At 39.4% G+C, this 15,457-nt stretch overlaps 1 protein-coding gene across 9 annotated transcripts in view; it reads right to left on the minus strand.

Annotated features, from left to right (window-relative positions):
- Positions 1–336: 336 nt before the first annotated feature.
- ZNF613 (zinc finger protein 613) overlaps positions 337–15,457 on the minus strand; it is a 69,563-nt gene continuing 54,442 nt past the window's right edge. For 4 of the 9 annotated variants that reach the window (XM_060131172.1, XM_060131165.1, XM_060131171.1 and 1 more), the window contains 5 exons: positions 7,652–11,684; positions 5,000–5,202; positions 2,231–2,358; positions 1,868–1,963; positions 1,177–1,566 (listed from right to left, as the gene is read on the minus strand). In XM_060131172.1, coding sequence (XP_059987155.1) covers positions 9,955–11,684 — 1,730 coding nt within the window. In that variant the 3' untranslated portion in view covers positions 1,177–1,566; positions 1,868–1,963; positions 2,231–2,358; positions 5,000–5,202; positions 7,652–9,954. Of the gene's footprint in view, positions 393–1,176; positions 1,567–1,867; positions 1,964–2,230; positions 2,400–4,999; positions 5,203–6,105; positions 6,186–7,651; positions 11,685–15,457 lie in introns of those variants that run through there. The other 5 variants (XM_060131166.1, XM_060131174.1, XM_060131173.1 and 2 more) reach the window with 5 other exon arrangements.

The following is a 15,457-nucleotide window of genomic DNA, read 5'->3' on the forward strand; positions in this document are numbered from 1 at the left end:
CATAGTGCTGGTGTTGGGGACACACGAACATATTCTTTCTTCTCACCTGTGTTGACATCCTGGTTAGCAAAAATGAAATAATAATAAATAAATAATAAATGGACAGACCTATATAGATTATCATATTAAGTGAAGCAAGTCAGAGACAGATATCACTTATATGAGGAATCTAAAAAAATGATACAAATGAACTTATTTGCAAAACACAAATAGACTCACAGACATAGAAAACAAACTTATGGTTACCAAAGGGAAAAGCCAGGGGAGGGATAAATTAGAAGTTTCAGGTTAACATATACACACTACTATATATAAAATAAACAACAAGGACCTACCGTACAGCACAGAGAATTATACTCAGCATCTTGTAATAACCTATAATGGAAAAGAACCTGAAAAAGAAATATATATATATATATATATATAAAAAACTGAATCACTTTGCTGAACACTTGAAAGTAACACAACACTGTAAATTAACTATACTTCCATAAATAAATTAATTTAAAAAACAATCAAGCAAAGAAAAAAAGGAAGAAGCTACAAACTATGAGAAGTGGTCTGAAGGAGCAAAGGTGATGGAGAGAGGTGGAGGAAATGAGGATATATGATAGAGTGAGACATGGCTTCCTGATGAGTTCAAATTGTGGGAGAGGGAATAAAGAAAACAGAACCTCTGGAGAATTCCAGACTGGGGCAAAGAGAAGTCTTAGTCCATTTGAGCTGCTATAAAAAATACCATAGACTGGGTGGCTTATAAAGGACAGAAATTTACTTCTCATGGTTCCAGAGGCTAAGAAGTCCATGATCAAGACGCTAGTAGATTTGGTGCCTGGTGAGGGCCTGCTTCCTCATAGACAGAGCCTTCTAGCCCCCACCTCACATGGGATAAGGGACAAGAGCTCTCTCTGGGTCCTCATGACCTAATCACCTCTCAAAGATCCCACCTCCTAATACCATCACCTTGTGGTTAGGGTTTCAACACATGATTGGGGGGACCCCAACATTTAATCTATAGCAAGAAGCTAAGAAACCATATAAACACACAGAGATCAGGTTATGATGTGGGTACAGCATTTAACGTGGGGTTAAATGTCAGGAAGGGAAATCACTATTTTCCAACGAAGCAGGAAGATGCACTAGTTAGAAGACTGCTGAATTCAAAGATCACTTTTCTTTTTTTAAAAAAATAAATTTATTTATTTTTGGCTGCAGTGGGTCTTCATTGCTGTGTGCAGGCTTTCTCTAGTTGCGGCGAGCAGGGGCTACTCTTCATTGCGGTGCACAGGCCTTTCATTTTGGTGCTTTCTCTTGTTGTTGAGCACGGGCTCTCGGTGCACGGGCTTCAGTAGTTGTGGCCGTGGGCTCAGCAGTTGTGGCACATGGGCTTAGTTGCTTTGTGGCATGTGGGATCTTCCTGGACCAGGGCTCGAACCCGTGTCCCCTGCACTGGCAGGAGAATTCTTAACCACTGCGCCACCAGGGAGGTCCCTTCAAAGATCTCTGGAGTAAGAGCAGGAAGGTAGAATCTTGTAGCAAGGCAGGTGGAAGAAATAGGCAGAGATGCTATGACAGAGGACAAAAAAGGAGAAGATGTAAGAAACCTAAGAAGAAAAGTAGGTAAACAACAAAGAAACTCAAGATGTATGTAAAATAAACAGGGACCACTGGGATCAGATCTCAGAGGAAGAAATGGGGGTCTATTTCCCTTTAAACACCTGTGAAGAAAAAGCTCTCATATGGGAAGATAGATACAAGGTGCAGTTGTTTAGACATCCTCAAACACTCTCACAGCCATGGGACTTTCTCTTACTGACTAGAATATGACTTCCCTGGCCACCCACCTTGTTGGTTATCAGCTACACACCTGAACAGGTTCAACTGCGGTTTTCATCTTCTATTGGCCACGGTTCTTTCCCTCGTTCCAACTTGGAGGATGCATCTGGTCTGCAGGCTTGACACCCTGTCCACGGGAAATGACAGAAGACTTAGACACATCAAATTGGGCTGGGATGTCAAGATGGGAGAAAGCTACCTTTGAGGGAAGTTTTCACATCTGCAAAGGAGAGGCTTTTCTCTCAGGAGAGGGAACATTATACACTTGTCTGGAGCAGAGAAGGATCTGAGAATCTACTCCTTGAAAGCATTGTAGATACTGAAACATTAAGCAGCTGAGAAAAATGGCCACTGACTGAAGATTCTCTGAGGGACACAGGGGACACGTCCTCACCCACAAGACACCAGGTTGCTATGGTTCTCCAGCATCACATCTGGGTACGGGTCCTTCTGATTGGGGTCCAGGAGCTGCCACTCCTCCCACGTGAACTTCATAGCCATGTCGTCATATGTCGGGGATTCCTGTCACAACACGGTCCCGTTTAATATAAAGTGTTTCCCTTCTATTGATGTAAGGAAGAAGGCATGTAAAGGAAGTTATTCTGTTATTTTCACCAAATAGGCTGCATTAATACAAGTAGTTTTTTTAAAAAAAACACCTTGTAGTAGAAGGAAAACACTATTGGGATATTCTGCAATTATACATTCATAATTCTATTTATTCAACAAATGAGAAATTTGTATAATGCGTAGCCATTATATCCTCTTGCTAACCAAGAACTATATATACATAACTCTACATATATGTACTTATTTGCCAAACACTATACACATATGGGTGATATCAAGATTAATAAAACATATTATTACATTCATCAAGGGCCTTCCCTGACTTGGTGGATCAGAATTCACCATGTAGAGACAAGAGATGCCAGAATTACAAGAGATGACATGTTTAATAAATGTGTTTAAAATGTTATAAAGAATAAAGTATTTTAGGGAATTCCCTGGCGGTCCAGTGGTTAGAACGCTGCATTCTCACTGCAGAGGGCCCAGGTTCTATCCTTGGTTGGGGAACTAAGATCCTGCAAGTTGCACAGCACAGCCAAAAAAAAAAAGTCTACAGAACAGGAAACTATAGGGGGCCTTAAACCCTACACACATGAATGCTTTTAAACCTCATTTTCTTCATTTATAAAATAGAGATTAAAATGATCCTTCCCTTGAAAAATAAGAATTAAATAAGAAACCTCTAAACCCCATAGAAATATTGACTGCATATTCATTCAAAAGGATTTATGGAGCATCCACTGTGTGCCAAGCACTATTCTTGGCCCAAAGATACAACAGTTAATAATAAAGTTAAAATCCTTTTTTTTTTTATGTGAACCATTTTTAAAGTCTTCCTTGAACTTGTTATAATATTGCTTCTGTTCTTTTATGTTTTGGTTTTTCAGCCCCTAGGCAAGTGGGATCTTAGCTCCCTGACCAGGGATTGAACTTGTACCCCTGCATTGGAAGGCGAAGTCTTAACCACTGGACCACCAGGGAAGTCCCAATAATAAAGTCAAAATCCTTGGGGAAAAAAAAAAGGAACAGGAAACTATAAAGAGAAAATTGGTCAGATTTGAGAAAAAAAGTAAAGAAACATACGCCTGTGGCATGTGTCCACACGAGTTAAAAGCTTATGTATAGGCCTTGAAGGGATAATTAGTGAGCTAAAAATTACCCAAAAGGCAGCCCAGAGCTACTGCAGTTAGAGACAATATTCCATAAGACCACAATAATTTGCAAGAGGGGCTCAGACCTCACTGAAAGCTGTTCTGCTGAAAGTGAGGGTTCATTACAGTTAAAGGATACAGATTAACATCAGCCAAGGGAAGAGGCTTGAAGGGCAGAGCCCAGGGAAATTGCAAACATGGAACTTCCAGCTGCCCTCCCACAATGGAGTCATGGGCAGTGTGACTTTTTTTTTTCCCTTTACTGATTTTTTAATTGAAGTATAGTTGATTTACAATGTTGTCATAGTTTCAGGTGTACAGCAAAGTGATTCAGTTATACATTCATATACATATATTTATATATATATTCTTTTTCAGATTCTTTTCCCTTATAGGTTATTACAAAATATTGAGTATAGTTCCCTGTGCTTTACCATAGGCCCTTGTTGGGTTATTTATTTTATATATAGTAGTGAGCATTACTTTTTTGGCATAAATGTGTGACAGCAGGCAGGGAGTACCACCAACCAGGGGAGCTCCCTGAGCCCCGATGTCCAGAGGCTTAACTGGGGCTGGGTCACATCAGCCTGGTAGGACACCCACATGCTTGACTTCAGTCTCCAGCCCCTGCAGAGGTCCACTGACACCATGGGATCCACAGCCTCCACCTTAAATCACATTGTGGGTGTGGCTTTTTCTTTTTCCCTTGCTGATTTTAGTCTCTATCCTTTCTATAATAAATGTAACCTGGAGGATAACAAGATTTCTGAGTTCTGTGAGTTCTTCTAGCAAATTATCAAACCTGAGGGGCGTCTTGGGGAACCCCCAAACAAAAGGGAACTTCCTCGTTTGATAAACATATATATATATAATTAAATATATTATTAAAAATATACTGCCTTTACTTTTAAAAAAATGACCCACTTGACTCATGGATACATTTTAAAGATAAATGACTACATATATATGTACATATATATATATATATCATTTAAATGAATAATTGATTATTAACTCAATCTCTAGTCCCGTTCCCTTCTCCATAGTATAAGGGATGGGGTGGAGAGTTCCACGCTTCTAATCATGATTTGGCCTTTCTTGTGACCAGCCCCATTCAGGAGCCTACCCAGGGTCACTTTATTAGAACAAAAGACACTCTTATCACCCAGGAAATTTCAAGGGATTTAACAGCTCAGTGTCAGATGCTCCTATCACCCCCATCACTCAGGAAATTACAAGGGTTTCATGACCTCTGTGTCAGGAACCAGGGGCAGTGACCAAATATATATATTTCTCATTAAGGCTTTGGGATTAAATATCTCGCTCAGGAACATACTCTATGTGTTAGAACTACAATCTGCACCCAGGTCTGCATTTCTCCAAGCACATGACCTTAACAATGGTTGTATTCCCTTACCAGATACCCTCAGAATAAAACTTACCTCTCCTTGTTACTTCCTTAAAGGAGTTTACTACCCAGAGCTCCCTTGGAGGATGGCCACGTAGTCACAGACACAAAACCTGAACTTCTGAAATCATCCCTTAAAACACTGTGGTACATGAAACCACTTTCTTCCACAAAGATAGAAACACAAACAAATTGGTTCATCCACTGTGGAAAACAGTATGGAGATTTCTCAAAAAACTAAAAACAGCAGGGAGAGAGGAAGGAATAAATTAGGAGTTTGGGATTAACAGATACACACTACTACATATAAAACAGAAACACAACAAGGACGTACTGTATAGCACAGGGAACTATATTCAATATCTTGTAATAACCTATAATGGAAAAGTTCCTATACGGAACTGAATCACTTTGCTGTACATCTGAAACTAACACAACATTGTAAATCAACTATACTTCAATTAAAAAAAAAAGAAACTAATAATAGAACTACCATATGACACAGCAATTTCATTCCTGGGTATACATCTAAAAAATGAACTCACTAATTCAAAAGGTTACATGTACCCCTATGTTCACAGCAGCATTATTTATAATAGCCAAGATATGGAAGGAAACTAAGTGTCCATCAACAGATGAATGGATAAAGAAGATCTGGTGTGTATATATATATATGATAGAATACTACTCAGCCATAAAAAAGAATGAAATTTTGCCATTTGCAAAAACATGGATGGACTTTGAGGGTGTTATGCTAAGTGAAATAAGTCAGAGAAAGACAAATACTGTATATCACTTATATGGGGAATCTAAGAAATAAAACTAGCGAATATAACAAAAAAGCAGCAGATTCACAGATACAGAGACTAAACTAGTGGTTACCAGTGGGGAGAGGGAAGTGGGGAGGGGCAAGATAGGGGTAGGAGATTAAGAGGTACAAACTACTACGTATAAAATAAATAAGCTACAAGGATATATTGTATAACACAGGGAATAGAGCCAATATTTTATAATAACAATAAATGGAGTTGACCTTTAAAAATTGTGAATCATTATGCTGCACATTTGAAACTTACATAATACTGTTCATCAAATATATCTCAATTTAAAAAATTTTTTTAAAGATAGAAACACACAAACCTCAGGCTCCATGATTGCCCCAAGAGCAGCAGATCTGAGGCTAGCACTTCCACAGCTTTCTACAGCCCAAACCCTGGAGCCTGGGTGAAAGATTTCTGGGGTAAGTCACCAACTTCCTGGATCATCTTGATATAATCTTCCACCAAACATGGCCACAAATTATTCTCTGATGATGAGCTTCTGTGACTTTCCTGCATCCTCCAAGCTCACAGGGCCCCTCACCTCCCATCCTGTATCTCAAATATCAGGACTTGAGGTTGAGGCCCCAGGACCTTCATATCTGACTCTTTGCAACACCATTAAAGGAAAATGTGCACAGCCCAAATGCAGTGCTACTCAGGGGCAGAAATGAGTGAATGAAGCTTCTTAGAGGTATCCAGGGTATATTCCTTCAAAAGTCAACTTTTCCAACGAGGTCCTCCACTGAGGAAGGAACAGCTGAAGAGCTTCTACTTCATTTTTCAGCCTAAAGCACTTTCCATAAACGGAATCTCTCCTCTTGCCTCTAGTGGCTATTTCTTATCTTTGTCCCCAAGGGAGCAACTACTTTTACAGAAAATACATGTGTTTGTGTGTATAGTGTCTGTGTATGTATATATGTATTTCCCTAAAGAGGGACTCACTTGAAGGACTGAAGATAAAGTAACATTCATTGTCTGTCCCAGTGGCCCAGGGATCCTGGGCCTCCAAATCTCCAGCTTCTCAACACAGACACACATGGGCATCCCCAGATACTGACCATATGACCCTTTGTTAACTGTCAAACCTGGAAAAGACACTACCATTTACTGACGACGAGACAGATCCATCAGTTAGCCCAATATAAACTTGAATGGCATTCACTGACAAATACCACTGTTACGGGCTTAACTGTGTTCCCCCCAAATCCATATGTTAAAGTCATAACCTCCAGTACCTCAGAATGTGACTGTATTTGAAGATAAGGTCTTCAAAGAGGTAATTAAGTTTAAGTGAAGTTATTACAGTGGGTCCTAATCCAATATAACTGGTATAATGTGAAGACATGGGGAGAAGATGGCCATCTACAAGCCGAGGAGAGACCTTGGAAGAAATCAACCCTGCTGACACTGTGATCTCAGACTTCCAGTCTCCAGAACTACGGGGAAAAAAATGTCTGTGGTACTTTATTATGACAGCCCCAGCCAACTAACACAACCACCACCGACCCCAGTTCTCCATCACTGAGACACACAAGGTAGAGCAACCCACTAAGACTCCAAACCCTGATGTTGGAACTCTCATTTGACAGACACGTACAACTGCGTACAGTAGGTGGTTACCTGTACTAAGGAGAAAGGAATTAGCCTTCAAACGTATACAAATGTTTGCCTAAAATACACAAAGATGGAGCATTGGAGAGTGCTAAATAAATGATACGGTGACTGTTTGGCAAACAGCACACTTAATAACTGTTAGCTATAGTTTTTATGAATGCGAGGGGTAAAGGAGTAGAGGATAGACGCTGGTATGGCTTTCTTAAAGAGGGCGACCAGGAATTCCCTATCCCATTAACGTTTTCATTTACCTGGAATGCCAACCTCTGAAAGGTGAGTTCAGCACCTGGTCCTCAGGGCAGGCTTGGGCAGCCCATTCGGGAAACCAGACGGACGATTTCACTGGGAAAGACGCCGTGACTGCCATGATAGGACGTGCAATTCACAAGAAGTGGAAGGGAGCTGCACTCCGAGTTGAGGAAGAATCCATTTCTGATGCTTTACTGAGGAGCATCTGTCCTGAATCCATCCTGTGAAAAGGCCACTACTTTGCATGTTTTGTTCACCAGCATACCCTGTGTCTACAACAGTGCCAATGCTCAGAAATATATTTGTTGTAGTGAGTTACTCACACACCCAGAGTTTGGAAATTCAATTATGGGACAGCCACTCCATGGCAAATTTCCACTTTTTTTTTTTCTTCCTTGTAAGCAGAACTGTTTTTAAGCTGTATACATCATTATTGGATCAAGGGAAAGAACCCTAGGAATAGAAATAGAGGACAAGGGCCCCAGTCCCAGGAGAGAATGAATGATGAGGCTAAATCACGTCTCAATTCGTTGAGCTACAGAGGAGCTTAGATCTTTGAAATGGCGGCAACTCTAAAAGGTGATAAGCCTGTGGACAAATGTAAGGTTTGTTCTCCAAAACAGTCAAAGGGATCTCACCATCACCTGTCTCATGTACCAACCTCCATTTTAATTAATTTTATTTTTTGGCCATGCTGCATGGCTTGTGGGACTTAGTTCCCCGACCAGGGGTCAAACCTGGGCCACCACAGTTGAAACTGCCAATTCCTAAACACTGGGACCACCAGGGAACTCTCCAGTCCTCCATTTTTAGTGATGTTATTTTCTTCCATTAATTGGGCTTATTCCGTGGATCCTAGTCCTTCTTTGATCTGCCCTTTTTATAGTCTGACAGGAGCCTCTATTCAAGAAACAAATGTTTCTTGGAATAATACTGAGCCTGAGAATTGCTTGCCAGTAGCTCCTTTCCTTCAGTGACAAAAATAAATTTGATTAGTTAGTCCATGAGGTCATTCATTTGCCTTCATTTTTCAAATCTACGTATAATTCATTTCCTATTTTGCTATGTGCTGGGGAATATACAATTATCTATATACTGTCAAGGAATTTATAATCTAGGTGGATGTGAAAATTTTTAAAAAGTATCCATACCTTTTTCTATGTAAAATTAAGTAAATCCTTTCCCTTTCCCCCTCTGATATGTCCCTTAAACAGGAAATTATCAGGATACTTTTTTCCTTATACTATATGTCCTTTTCAACAAATGTAGGTATACACATCCTTTGATTATCTTTGCCAGAGGGTAAAATTGCTATAGACATGAAACCTAGCTTTAAAAAAATTTCCAGCTCAAAGGCGGCAAGGACTTTCTGTTAAGTTCATCACTGACATCATCTATAGGTCCTAGGACAGGACCAGGTCAAGGAAACAGTTGTTAAAGTTTTTCTGAGTGGTGTGTGTACAGGATGGGAACTATCTTCTAGGGCAAGAGCTTGGCTAATAGGTTATTCATGAATTTTGAGCTTTGTTCCTCCAGGTGAGATTTATAAAGTTAAGCATATCCAAACATGTTATATTACATTATCAGATTAAATGTATTCAGTTTCCTTCTGAAGGACTTTTGGTAGACTGAAATAACAAACTGAATAAATTTAGAACTGAAAAAATCCAAGAGTTAACCATATAATGATCCTGGGTGGGAAAAGAAGACCCATGTCCCCCAAATGAGGGGGGTGAACTGCATTATAACTTTAATCAATTATGTGCAACACAGTCACCCTCCTTTGATTTAAAGCGTTACTGATGTATCAATTAGGCATTTGATTCAAGGTATACTGTCCTAAAATGTACACTATGTATATAATCTTATATATGATTATGTTAGGATTGTGAGAGAAATCTCTAAAAGATTCACTTTCACAGGGCTTATTTGCTTCATGAATTTTCTGATATTTTGCCAAAGACATTTCATAGTTGGTGTGCTCAGAATTTTATTTCTATATGATTTCCCCTGCCAACCAATGAGGCAGAATGTACCACTGACAACTCTGCCACAGTTACTGCCTTCAGAGGTCCAACAATTTCTCTCCTGTGTAAACTCTCTGATACCAATTGAAGTCTTATTTCTGGGGAAGGATTTTTCCATGGTCATTACATTTCTACCAACTATGTCCTCACTGACAGTATGTGACTTATGAAGCCCTGATAGGGTCTATCTTTCCACAAAAGGCTTTCCCAGTCTCTGTGTTTATACTGTTTGTCTCAGTATACACTCGCCAGCCACAGGATGATCTAGAAGGTTTTATTCAAGGGTTTTCCACCTTCACTGTATCACAGTTTATTTCTGTGTGTTTTCTGTGATGTAAAATATGACATAATTGATCACTGAAGGTGCTACCACACTCACTGCATTCATTAGGTTTTTCTTCTGTGCAAATGCTATTATCTGCTGACACTGCACCTGTGGCACCTGGCTGTCCCACAAGGGCTACTACATTCCTATCTGCTAGGAACCCATCACTGTGGAATGGAGTCTCAGCTGCCACAGAAGGTGTGTGCACGCTCACCACATTAACAGGGTTTTTCCCCTGTACAATATCACTCGAACGTGAGGAGCTGGGACTCTCTGAGAAAGAATTTTCCAACTTGACTGAATCTCCACGTTTCTCTCTTGCATGCAGCATCCCTTTGTGGTACACGAGGCATGACAAGTGGGAGAAGGTTTTCCCACAGTCAGTGCATCCATAGGGTCTCTCTCCTGTATGAGTTCTCCGATGTCTATTGAGGCACGACTTATCCCTGAAGGCTTTCCCACAGTCACTGCATGCGTAGGGTTTCTCTCCTGTGTGAATTCTCTGATGGTTAATGAGGCCAGACTTGTGTGAACACGATTTTCCACATTCGGTACATACAAAGGGAGTCTTTCCAGTGTGAAATCTCTGATGTGAGATGAGGCATGTTTTCTGGCTGAAGCCTTTTCCACATTCAGTGCATACATAGGGTTTCTCTCCAGTGTGAGTTCGTTGATGTATGAGGAGATTGCCCTTCTGGATGAAGCCTTTTCCACATTCATTGCACATATAGGGTTTCTCTCCAGTGTGAGTTCGCTGATGTACAATGAGATTGCCCTTCTGAATGAAGCCTTTTCCACAATCACTGCATATATATGATTTCTCTCCTGTATGAGTTTTCTGGTGTGCATTAAGCTGTGATTTCCAGCGGAAGGCTTTGTCACATTCAGTGCATTCATATGGTTTTTCTCCTGTATGAGTTCTCTGATGTTCAATGAGCCGGGACTTCCTGGAGAATGCTTTGTCACATAGACTGCACCCATGAGGTTTCTCTCCTGTATGAACTCTCTGATGATTAATGAGCCGAGACTTCTTGATGAAGCCTTTTCCACATTCCTCACATACGTAGGGTTTTTCTCCTGTATGAGTTTTCTGATGAATAAGCAGCCGTGATTTCTTGGGGAAGGCTTTGTCACATTCAGTGCATGTATACCGTTTCTCTCCTATATGGGTTTTTTGGTGTTCAGTGAGCCTGGACTTTCTGGAGAAGGCTTTCCCACATATACTGCATCCATGAGGTTTTTCTCCTGTGTGCACTCTCTGATGATCGATGAGGCGGGACTTCTTGATGAAAGCTTTCCCACATTCAGTGCATAAGTGGGGTTTATTTATCTTCTGAGTTCCTAGATGCTTAATGAACTGTGAATTTGTGTTCATAGAACTTCCACATTCAGTAAATTTCATTTCACTATGAAATTGCTCATGCTTTGCATGGAGGAAGGATTCCCCATCTCCAAGAGGGTTCTTTACTCCATAGCTTCTGTTCTGGTTGACTAAACTTAAATTTGATTTCAGTGTTTTCCCATGAAAGTCCAACATATCATGATTTTGCCTTAAAGGAAAGTTACTTTTGCTCTGATGAACAATGTTTCCAAGTGCATTATGTTCGTGACATTGTTCCATTCTTTTTGGACATCTTTGATTTTGCAAGTCCTCCTGCAGAAGACAGTCATCTTTCCTCATTTCTAGGAAAGAAGAGAAGAATGAATCTTCCCATAGCTTGGTACAGAGTGAAACTACTTAACAAACGCCTTTGTGTAGGCTGGCCCTTTATGGACAACACTATGACTTCAGTTTAAAGAAACTCCAAGGCTTCCCTGGTGGCGCAGTGGTTAAGAATCTGCCTGCCAATGCAGGGGACACAGGTTCGAGCACTGGTCCGGGAAGATCCCACATGCCGCGGAGCAACTAAGCCCGTGTGCCACAACTACTGATCCTGCACACTAGAGCCCGCGAGCCACAACTACTGAGCCTGTGCTCTAGAGCCCGTGAGCCACAACTACTGAACCCATGTGCCACAACTACTGAGCCTGCGCTCTAGAGCCCATGCTCCGCAACAAGAGAAGCCACTGCAAGGAGAAGCCCGCGCACCCCAATGAAGAGTATCCCCTGCTCATCACAACTAGAGAAAGCCTGTGTGAAGCAACAAAGACCCAGTGCAGCCAGAAATAAATAAATAAAATAAATTAATTAAAAAAATAGAAAAGCATTAAAAAAATATATCTAAAGAAACTCCAAGTAGAAAAGGGAACGCTCCTACACCATTTGTGGGAATGTAAATTGGTGCAGCCACCCTGGAAAACAGTATGGAGGCTCCTTAAAATAGAGTTGCCATGTGATCCAGCAATCCCACTCCCAGGCATATATCCAGACAAAACTATAATTCAAAAAGATATATGCACCCTGTGTTCATAGCAGCACTGCTCAGAATAGCCAAGACATGGAAACAACCTAAATGTCCATTGACAGATGAATGAATAAACAAGATGTGGTACATGTATACAATGGAATACTACTCAGCCATAAAAAAGAATGAAATAATGCTATTTGCAGCAACATGGACGGACCCAGAGATTATCATACTAAGTGAAGTAAGTCAGAAAGAGAAAGACAAATACCATATGATATAACTTATATGTGGAATCTAAAATATGACACAAATGAACTTATCTATGAAACAGAAACAGACTCACAGACATAGAGAACAGACTTGTGGTTGCCAAAAGGGAGGTGAGTGGCGGAGGGATGGATTGGGAGTTTGGCATTAGCTGATGCAAACTATTATATATAGGATGGATAAACAACAAGGTCCTTTTGTATAGCACAGGGAAGTATATTCAATATGCTGTTATAAACCATAATGGAAAACAATATGAAAAAGAACGTTTGTGTGTGTGTATATATATATATATATATATATCTGATTCACTTTGCTGTACAGCAGAAATTAACACAACAGTATAAATCAACTATACTTCAACTAAAAAAAAAAAAGAAACTCCAATATATGTTTGTTATCACTTGGACAAGGGTAAAATACAATAATGTAAACAAAGAAAATAAAAGGTAAAAACAGGGCATAAACGAGGTTAGAGCATTCAAAATGAGCAAATAGAGATTTGGCTGCTTTGTAATTGTAACCTTATAAATTATGCTGATAGCAAAATAAAATCAAGTTATTATGAGCACTAGACCACAGAAGACAGAGGGATATTTTTTTCCAAATGCTGTGGGACACATTCATACATGCATAAATCCTTAAATGCAAGGAATCAAGTATTATTCCTAATTATGTGACCTAGGCCATTGGATAGGTGAGTAGTGGTTTTTAATGAGATGGGGACTATTATTGAGGTTCACAACGTGGGGAAATCAAGTGTGCATTTCAAAGCATATCAACCTCCAGGTGGGTTTTGGATATCCAAAACAGACATGAAGAATTCAATTGGCTATGAAGATCCTGAGAAAGGTCTTAACCATGTGGGAAAGGAGATAACAATGTGGGAATCATTTGTATATAAATATTATATATATAAGGATAGAGGACAGGATGGAAAATGTGTAGACTGAAAGCATCAATAGATGAAGGCGTGTGACCAAGTTTACAGTTATTATAACATTAAGACTTTGGGTTTTAAAAAGCCCATGGAGGAGCACCAAACATTGACTATACCAATACTAATAAAGGAAATAAGTGATCCTATACTCAGGAAACTACAAGACTTTTAGGAGCTCTATGCCAGAAACCAGGCCAAAGACCAAGTACATATATATCTTATATTACAATATCATACTAGGGAACTGGCATCTTTTTCATTCACCCTTTGTACTTGTATATATGGAACATTTAAATTGTTCCCATTTCATTGTAGTGATCCCTAAACCCACATCCTGCCATTAATAGCATTTTCTTTCAAAAGTCTGCATACCCATCTTGGTTTCTACCATTTGAGGGGTCCTAAAGGATCACACTTCTGATCCTGGACCAAGACTCTTGACAGTTTTGCCTGCCATTTGTCTTAGAACTACTGGATGTACTTAACTATAGCTCACACTGCTGCCACCCAGTTCAAAAGAAAGACTACGTATCCAAGGATAACACAGATCAAATTCACAATGCCACCACTATACCTCAATTACAGGTGACGGTTGAACAAGGCGGGGGATAGGGGTACAGACCCTCCATGTGGTCAAAAATCCAGGTATAACTTTATAGTCGGCCCCCTGTATCCAAGGTTGTGCATCTGAGGATTCAACCAACCTTGGATTGTGTAATACTACAGTATGTAGTCACTGAAAAAAATCCGCATATAAGTGGACCCATGCAGTTCAAACTCATGCTGTTCAAGGGTCAGCTATACTAACAAAGTCCAGAACAGCCTGGAAATAAAAGTTACATTACCAAGTTTTACTCCATTTATCCATGTCCACACTCTACTCGTTCCTCTACAAATACCTTCTAAAACTGGCCTTCAAGTGACTTCAGGCCAATCTTTTGATCAAGTTCCTCAAGGCCTTGCACATTTCCAAATTCACACCTTCATTACTTGCCCTTCCTCATCTTTACTCAAATCCCAGATATGCCTCCTATATATCACGCTATCATTCTATGTCACTGTAAGCTCTGTTTCCCCTACATTTCTAAAGTAGTCCCCATCTTTACTGTTCATTTAGACAATTTAGTTCACATAACCCTGAACTATAGCAAAGATGCTGCATTCAAAATTGGAACTTCCACATATTACCTGCAGATTTATCCTCTGTTTGTTACTAAAATCTTATTCCTAGAATGTACTGATTTATTTCTCACTAATCTCCTCTAGCACACATTAAGGCTGTGGTTCACCAAGTAGGTTCAAGAGGGCCTGCTTACAACATTATGTATAGACTAGTCCAGGCCGTCCACCCCAAATCTACCAAAAATACACACTCTGAAAATAAGAGGTCCTAGTACATGTATTAGGAAACCATGCATTTCACAAATCCTCATCTTCCGGACTGCTAGTGGTCCAAGGCTCTTCTTTTTTTTTTTTTTTTTAATTCTACCTTGCACGTATGTAATCTCTACTCAAAAGAATCTTTCTTCCTTTCTTTTTTTTCAAATCAAGGTATAATTGACATACGACATTATATTAGTTTCAGGTGTACAACATAATGATTTGATATTTGTATACATATAGCAAGTTTTTTCAATTCTACTATCTGTTTTTATTTTTCAATTTTAATTTTTTATTATTTTTGTATTGCAGTATAGTTGATTTCCAACATTGTGCTAGTTTCAGGTGTACAGCAAAGGGATTCAGTTTTATATATATATATATATAAATCCTTAGTATAGGATTTCTATAAATATATTTATTTATATATTTATATAAATTTACTTCTATAAATATATTTATATAAATTTATTTCTATATATTTATTTACATATTTATATAATTTCTATAAATATATTTAT

The sequence above is a fragment of the Lagenorhynchus albirostris genome, chromosome 19 (assembly GCF_949774975.1).
Source record: "Lagenorhynchus albirostris chromosome 19, mLagAlb1.1, whole genome shotgun sequence".
In the NCBI taxonomy this organism is placed as follows: domain Eukaryota; kingdom Metazoa; phylum Chordata; class Mammalia; order Artiodactyla; family Delphinidae; genus Lagenorhynchus; species Lagenorhynchus albirostris.